At 41.7% G+C, this 8,498-nt stretch overlaps 1 protein-coding gene across 3 annotated transcripts in view; it reads left to right on the top strand.

Moving 5' to 3' along the window:
- Positions 1 to 2,844, top strand: part of rarga (retinoic acid receptor gamma a) — a 47,145-nt gene extending 44,301 nt beyond the window's left edge. For all 3 annotated transcript variants that reach the window (XM_023991726.3, XM_023991727.3, XM_023991728.3), the window contains 3 exons: positions 17 to 221; positions 502 to 660; positions 2,339 to 2,844. In XM_023991726.3, the coding sequence (XP_023847494.1) occupies positions 17 to 221; positions 502 to 660; positions 2,339 to 2,718 (744 nt within the window). In that variant the 3' untranslated portion in view covers positions 2,719 to 2,844. The remainder of the gene's footprint in view (positions 1 to 16; positions 222 to 501; positions 661 to 2,338) is intronic.
- The last annotated feature ends 5,654 nt before the right edge of the window (positions 2,845 to 8,498 follow it).

Genomic DNA, 8,498 nt, shown 5'->3' with positions numbered 1-8,498 from the left:
TCTCTCTCACTCCTAGATGTTGAGGATCTGCACCCGCTACACCCCAGAGCAGGACACCATGACCTTCTCAGACGGGCTGACCCTGAACCGGACCCAGATGCACAACGCAGGCTTCGGCCCGCTCACAGACCTGGTGTTTGCCTTTGCTGGCCAGCTGCTGCCTCTGGAGATGGACGACACAGAGACGGGCCTCCTCAGCGCCATCTCCCTCATYTCTGGAGGTACTGCACCCTGTGGGGCTTAACATGATTTTACTGCCAGTCCATACAATGTTAAGAGCACATACAGAGCTAAATGTCTGTGAGGTGTTAGGCCGGGATAACTTCCTCACTCAGTTACAATACCAGTAGAAATTTGGAGATAAAATAGTTTAGATACACTATACTTTACTCTTCGTCAATTACATCAATCAGCAATTACATCAATTCTAGTGTGATGGATGGTTCCTGTTTATCATGTATTGTGTATATAACTCTGTCCTCTCCCCTTTCCGTCCCTCAGACCGTATGGACCTGGAAGAGCCCCAGAAGGTGGACAAGCTGCAAGAGCCCCTCCTGGAGGCCCTGAAGATCTACGCACGTCGCAGACGCCCCAACAAACCACACATGTTCCCCCGCATGCTGATGAAGATCACTGACCTCAGAGGCATCAGCACTAAGGGTCAGTATTAGTACAGTGGATTAGAGTCGAGCATCCTCCGTTAGAGCACCTGTAACACTGTCTTGACACACATTGAAGATATGCTAAGATTTGGACCAAACTGTCTTGACATACATTGAAAGATATGCTAAGATTGGGACCAAACTGTCTTGACCAAACATTGAAAGATAATGCTAAGATTGTGACCAAACTGTCTTGAACACACATTGAAGATATGCTTAAGATTTGGCAAAACTGCTGTCTGACACACAGTAAGATATGCTAAGATTTGGACACAAACTGTCTTGACACACATTGAAGATTATGCTAAGATTTGGACCAAACTGTCTTGACACACATTGAAGATATGCTAAGATTTGGACCAAACTGTCTTGACACACACTTGAAGATATGCTAAAGATTTGGACCAAACTGTCTTGACAACACATTGAAGATATGCTAAGATTTGGACCAAACTGTCTTGACACATTGAAGATATGCTAAGATTTGGACCAAACTGTCTTGACACACATTAAGATATGCTAAGATTTGACCAACTGTCTTGACACACATTGAAGATATGCTAAGATTTGGACCAACTGTCTTGACAAACATTGAAGATATGCTAAGATTTGGACCAAACTGTCTTGACATACATTGAAGATATGCTAAGATTTGGACCAAACTGTCTTGACACACATTGAAGATATGCTAAGATTTGACAAACTGTCTGACATACATTGAAGATATGCTAAGATTTGGACCAAACTGTCTTGACACACATTAAGATATGCCAAGATTTGGACCAAACTGTTTGACACACATTGAAGATATGCTAAGATTTGGACCAAACTGTCTTGACACATTGAAGATATGCTAAGATTTGGACCAAACTGTCTGACACACATTGAAGATATGCTAGATTTGGACCAAACTGTCTTGACAAACATTGAAGATATGCTAAGAATTTGGACCAAACTGTCTTGACATACATTGAAGATATGCTAAGATTTGGCCAAACTGTCTTGACACAACATTGAAGATATGCTAAGTTTGGACCAAACTGTCTTGACACATTGAAGATATGCTAAGATTTGGACCAACTTCTTGACACACATTGAAGATATGCTAAGATTTGGACCAAACTGTTTTGACACACATAGAAGATATGCTAAGATTTGAACCAAACTGTCTTGAACATACATTGAAGAATGCTAAGATTTGGACCAAACTGTCTTGACAAACATTGAAGAATAATGCTAAGATTTTGACCAAACTGTCTTGACATACATTGAAGATATGCTAAGATTTGTACCAAACTGTCTTGACACACATTGAAGATATGCTAAGATTTGGACCAAACTGTCTTGATACCATTGAAGATATGCTAAGATTTGGACCCAACTGTCTTGACACACATTGAAGATATGCTAAGATTTGGACCAAACTGTCTTGACACACATTGAAGATATGCTAAGATTTGGACCAAACTGTCTTGAACATCAAGGGTGGGTTGTAGACTTTTTTCTCTCTCCGTATTTTATTATTTTTCTGACAGGACAGTTAGAATAAGATTGGGATACAGGAATTGGAGAGAGTACAGAACGGAAGGGCACAGACAGGAGAGGCAGAGCCAAAAGGAATCACTTTCCAGATATGATGCCAACGTTTCTCTTTTCTCTTTGTCTTGTTTGTACAGGGGCAGAGAGAGCCATCACTCTGAAGATGGAGATCCCAGGCCCCATGCCTCCTCTGATCAGGGAGATGTTAGAGAACCCAGAGGCCTTCGAGGACCAAACAGAGAGCAGTGGAGAGAGCTCCCCACCGCCTGCCCCTCCACCCGTTCCACCAGCCTCCTCCAAGCCCCCCGCCACCATGAAGACTGAGGCTGAGGACGAGGAGGACAGCTGGGGGACAGAGAATGGCAGCGAGCCTTCCCCAGAGGAAGAAGATGAGGATGACTATGATGATGGGGAGGAGGAGGACCGGGACAGGGGCTCGGACAGCGAGGGGGAATCCTGGGCTCTGGAGGGTAGCAGCGAAGGGGCTAGGAAGAACCATGCCGGGAGGGCGCAGTGAGGAGGAGAGAAGATCACAGATATGCAGACTCTACACTCAAACACACACACACTAACTGACGTAATCAAACACACACACACACACACACACACACACACACACACACACACACACACACACACCACCACACACCACACACACACACACACACACAAACACACACACACACACACAACACACACACACACACACACACACCACACACACACACACACACACCACACACCACCAAACAACAGACAGACAGGACAGAGAGCAGGACAGAACAGGACAGAGCAGAGCAGAGCAGAGCAGAGCAGGACAGAGCAGGAGCAGGACAGAGCAGGACAGAGCAGATCAGGACAGGACAGAGCAGGACAGGGCAGGAAAGACAGGGTAGGACAGGACAGTAGAGCCATATGGTTGCCTGTATAGACACTATAACTCAGGTTCCCTGACTCGCAGGTTCTTGACAAGTGCCATGCAGAGAGACTAATAAAACGAGAGACGGAGAAACCACATGATGCAACCGTCTGGACTTGTGACTCGTGATATATAGAAGAGAGAAGATGACAAGAATACTATCTTTGACGAAGCAAATGTCAAATTTTTTACTATCTTCTTGTTTGTATCTATATAGAGGAATGTCCAAACCAGACAGCATGAACTGAACAGTAAATCTGGATGCCAAGCAAAGCACACTTCTCAAAAAGAAATACAGAATGAAACCAAACTGAAAATGCTAATTATTTTGTTGGGCTTTTAATATTTTTTTAAATTTCTTCTTGTTTTATTTTCTATTGTGTATTTTCTTTCAATTTATGAATAAGTCCCTACATATCTATATACATTATATTATTAGTCTTTGTTTGTAATCCTGGTTTTGATTTCTCAGATGAGGTTTTGTGTTTGAGGAGTTTCAGCGGCGATATAAAGAGAGGATTGAATCGAATCAGAACATACCGCTAGCTGAATCTCCTTTTCAACTGGTGGTTTTTGGCACTTTGCTCGCCGTAGATGTCAATGATAATCAACTCAGTAATGTTAACTTGTTTACAGTGACTCAAGTTGTGATTTGTTGTTATCAGGGGGACGGCATTAATCCATGTGCTTTCTTTCAACACAACCAACTATGCTGCCGATTGGACAATGTGTCTTTGTGCCAAAGTTCGCAACTCATTTTCAGAAACAGAGAGTCCGTGACCCTAGACACCAACCAGTGCTCACACAGACATCAAATCTTCACACCTAAATTAGACACACACACACACACACACACACACACACACACACAACACACACACACCACACACACACACACACACACACTCACACACCACACACACACACACACACACCACACACACACACACACACACACACACACACACACACCACCACACCCACACACACACACACACAACACAACAACACACATACACCACACTAAATCATCGGATTCTATAACATATGTGCCGTCTTGGTTCGGGTGCTTAGACAGAGATTGACACTTGGCCGTATATAGCACTTTGATATCCTGTTTTTAAATCAGGCACCGCTAGCAAAGTAAGTTACAATACAATACAATACAACTTTATTGTCCAATATTGACAGTACCGTCACTGCCAATCTTATCTCAACAGAAATCATCAGATGTCTGTCACATTAAATAAATATTTCACGACGTGCACAAGCAGACACTCTTGCGTACACAAAAATACACACACACACACACACACGCAACCAGGATCTGTTATGGACAACGACATGGAAACAGACTTCTCAGGGCTTCTCTGTAAGGACCAAACCCTAGCGGGTTCGCTAGAAACAGGCAATATTTATATGTGTGTATTTTTGACTCAGTCAATTGGATCTGTCCAGTTAACCCCTATCTCTGTGTACATAGAAGATATATGACTAGTCTACAAATGGCCTGGATGCCAGTCTGTTACCCTTTTCACACTATCATGACAACCTAACCCAAACTGTGCTGACTTCACATTGTCCTTCAGTCCACGGTTCCAACAACTATGGTGAGTGCATAACTAGGCCAGCTCTGTACAGCTTAGTTTGGCTTGGCTTGGCTCACTAGTGTGAAAAGACCAAACCTGTCTCAGACCAGATTTGGCTGACCTGTGCTGCTGGCATCCAAGAAACCAACTGCCTTCTCATCTAAAAGCCATCATATCATCATGTCTTTGTAAGGTTGTATGATATTCTCTCTCAGCGTTTTGTGTTCTCATATTTCATTTCTTCTCAATCGTCTTTGTTGCCAAAATGTCTCAGTCAATATGTAACCAGCTGGTCATAATGCAGCTGGCTGTCTACATACAGTACAGAGGTTTGTATGCAGTCTCTCTGTGAAGCAATATGAACAGGAATACGACAGCCTCCCAGCAGTAGAGAGAGAGTGACCTACTGTACAGTACTCTCGGAATGTGGGCCTCCTGACCTGATTTGAGTGTGTGTTAATGCTTTAACATGTCTCCTCTGCCATTGGGTGAATGTTCTCTGTATGGTGCTGTGATGTCATACGGCGCGGAGCAGAGAAGCGAGGTTTGATGACAGGCAGTCATGATGCAAACACAACGCTGAGATTATGTTGTTACACAACGTTGTGACAACATGGTTCTGATGCAGGTGTTATTTTCTGTAAAACACGGCCAAGGTATTGTCCAATTTTCTGTTCATACCAACTCATACAAAGATAAGCCATATAAATAAATTACTTTTGTGAGATTAACAGATTATTTTATTGTGTTACTTTTACTTTCTGTTTTCATCTGTGTTTATAGTGAATGTTTGAACAATTGGTAATTTCCTTATATCTTGGAGGGAATAACCATAGAGATCCTATTAAATGACAATATCTATCACAGCGCTGGCTGACCATTGTTGACCAACTGCCCTGACCAAAATGGCTGACCTTTTTATACTGTCATAAGAAGGTTCCATTCTATTACGGGAATAGCCTCGACTCAGAATGGGGAAATGTTATATTGCACTTACAACACTGTTATGAATGTGTTTTAAACTACACTTCCGATTATGTGTTACCAGTTTTTTTTTTTATGATAGCCCCGCCCCTTCACCAGCAGTGAGCTGTGAGCCTGGGTACAAGACCCCTGGTTACAAGACCCCTGGGTACAAGACCACTGGGTACAAGACCCCTGGGTACAAGACCACTGGGTACAAGACCCCTGGGTACAAGACCACTGGGTACAAAGACCAATGGGGGTGCAAGATAATTTCAGTGACGTGATCACATCTCAGCACAGTGAATAACAATAGAGGGCGCTCTTGCACTGTGGCTACACAGGCCAACCAGCGAGCAGTGCCAATGTAGACCAACCCCGCATATAGAATAGGATGAAGCAGAAACTTTAATAGGTCATGATATGCATCCCAAATGGCACCCTACATAGTGCACTACTTTTGACCCTGGTCATAGCAGTGGACTATATAGCAGATGTGGAAAGCAGTGGTATCACAGACAATACATCTCTGTCTGTGGGTCTTGCCAAACAAGGACATCATATAAGAGTGTGGTGTGCTCCCGTCTCTCTAGCTCTGTGGATCCTACTATTGGAGCACGGGGGGTTAAGGTTTACCTTTAATCATAGAATCATCGAATCATCTAATATAGCAGCAGGGGGGTTAAGGTGTTACTTTAATCATCAGAATCATCTAATATAGCAGCAGGGGGGTTAAGGTTTACCTTTAATCATCAGAATCATCTAATATAGCAGCAGGAGGGTTAAGTGTTTACCTTTAATCATCAGAATCATCTAATATAGCAGCAGGGGGGTTAAAGTGTTTTACCTTTAATCATCAGAATCATCTAATATAGCAGCAGGGGGTTAAAGTGTTTACCTTTAATCATCAGAATCATCTAATATAGCAGCAGGGGGTTAAGTGTTACCTTAATCATCAGATCATCTATATAGCAGCGGGGAGGTTGTGTTTACCTTTAATCATCAGATCATCTAATATAGCAGCAGGAGGGTTAAGGTGTTTACCTTAATCACAGAATCATCTAATATAGCAGGCAGGGGGTTAAGGTGTTTACCTTTAATCATCAGAATCATCTAATATAGCAGCAGGAGGGTTAAGGTGTTTACCTTTAATCATCAGAATCATCTAATATAGCAGCAGGGGGTTAAAGTGTTTACCTTTAATCATCAGAATCATCTTATATAGCAGCGGGGAGGTTAAGTGTTTACCTTTAATCATCAGATCATCTAATATAGCAGCAGGGGGTTAAGGTGTTTACCTTTTATCACAGAATCATCTAATATAGCAGCAGGGGGGTTAAGGTGTTTACCTTTAATCATCAGAATCATCTAATATAGCAGCAGGGGAGGTTAAGGTGTTTACCTTTAATCATCAGAATCATCTAATATAGCAGCAGGAGGGTTAGGTGTTTACCTTTAATCATCAGAATCATCTAATATAGAGCAGGGGGGTTAAAGTGTTTACCTTTAATCATCAGAATCATCTAATATAGCAGCAGGGGGGTTAAAGTGTTTACCTTTAATCATCAGAATCATCTAATATAGCAGCGGGGAGGTTAAGGTGTTTACCTTTAATCACAGAATCATCTAATATAGCAGCAGGGGGTTAAGGTGTTTACCTTTAATCACAGAATCATCTAATATAGCAGCAGGGGGGTTAAAGTGTTTACCTTTAATCATCAGAATCATCTAATATAGCAGCAGGGGGGTTAAAGTGTTTACCTTTAATCATCAGAATCATCTAATATAGCAGCGGGGAGGTTAAGGTGTTTACCTTTAATCAGAGAATCATCTAAATAGCAGCAGGGGGTTAAAGTGTGTTACCTTTAATCATCAGAATCATCTAATATAGCAGCGGGGGGTTAAGGTGTTTACCTTTAATCATCAGAATCATCTAATATAGCAGCGGGGGGTTAAGGTGTTTACCTTTAATCACAGAATCATCTAATATAGCAGCAGGGGGGTTAAAGTGTTTACCTTTAATCATCAGAATCATCTAATATAGCAGCAGGGGGGTTAAAGTGTTTCCTTTAATCATCAGAATCATCTAATATAGCACGGGGGGTTAAGGTGTTTCATTTAATCACAGAATCATCTAATATAGCAGCAGGGGGGTAAAGTGTTTACCTTTAATCATCAGAATCATCTAATATAGCAGCAGGGGGGTTAAAGTGTTTCCTTTAATCATCAGAATCATCTAATATAGCAGCTGGGGGGTTAAGGTGTTTAACTTTAATCACAGAATCATCTAATATAGCAGCAGGGGGGTTAAAGTGTTTACCTTTAATCATCAGAATCATCTAATATAGCAGCGGGGGGGTTAAGTGTTTACCTTTAATCATCAGAATCAACTAATATAGCAGCAGGGGGTTAAAGTGTTTACCTTTAATCATCAGAATCATCTAAATAGCAGCAGGGGGGTTCAAGTGTTTACCTTTAAATCATCAGAATCATCAGATCATCTAATTATAGCAGCAGGGGGATAAGGTGTTACCTTAATAATAAATCATCAGAATCATCTAATATAGCAGCAGGGGGTTAAAAGTGCTTACCTTTAATCATCAGAATCATCAGATCATTAATATAGCACAGGGGGGTTAAAGTGTTTACCTTTAATCATCAGAATCATTTTATTATAGCAGCAGGGGGGTTAAAGTGTTTACCTTTAATCATCAGAATCATTTTATATAAGCAAGCAGGGGGGTTAAAGTGTTTACCTTTAATCATCAGAATCATTTTATATAGCAGCTATATAATATCAGAGAAGGTAGAGATGCATGCTTCCAC

The sequence above is a fragment of the Salvelinus sp. IW2-2015 genome, linkage group LG7, assembly GCF_002910315.2.
Source record: "Salvelinus sp. IW2-2015 linkage group LG7, ASM291031v2, whole genome shotgun sequence".
NCBI lineage: Eukaryota > Metazoa > Chordata > Actinopteri > Salmoniformes > Salmonidae > Salvelinus > Salvelinus sp. IW2-2015.
Note: the sequence above shows the minus strand (reverse complement) of the source record. Positions and strands in the feature narration are given on the sequence as shown.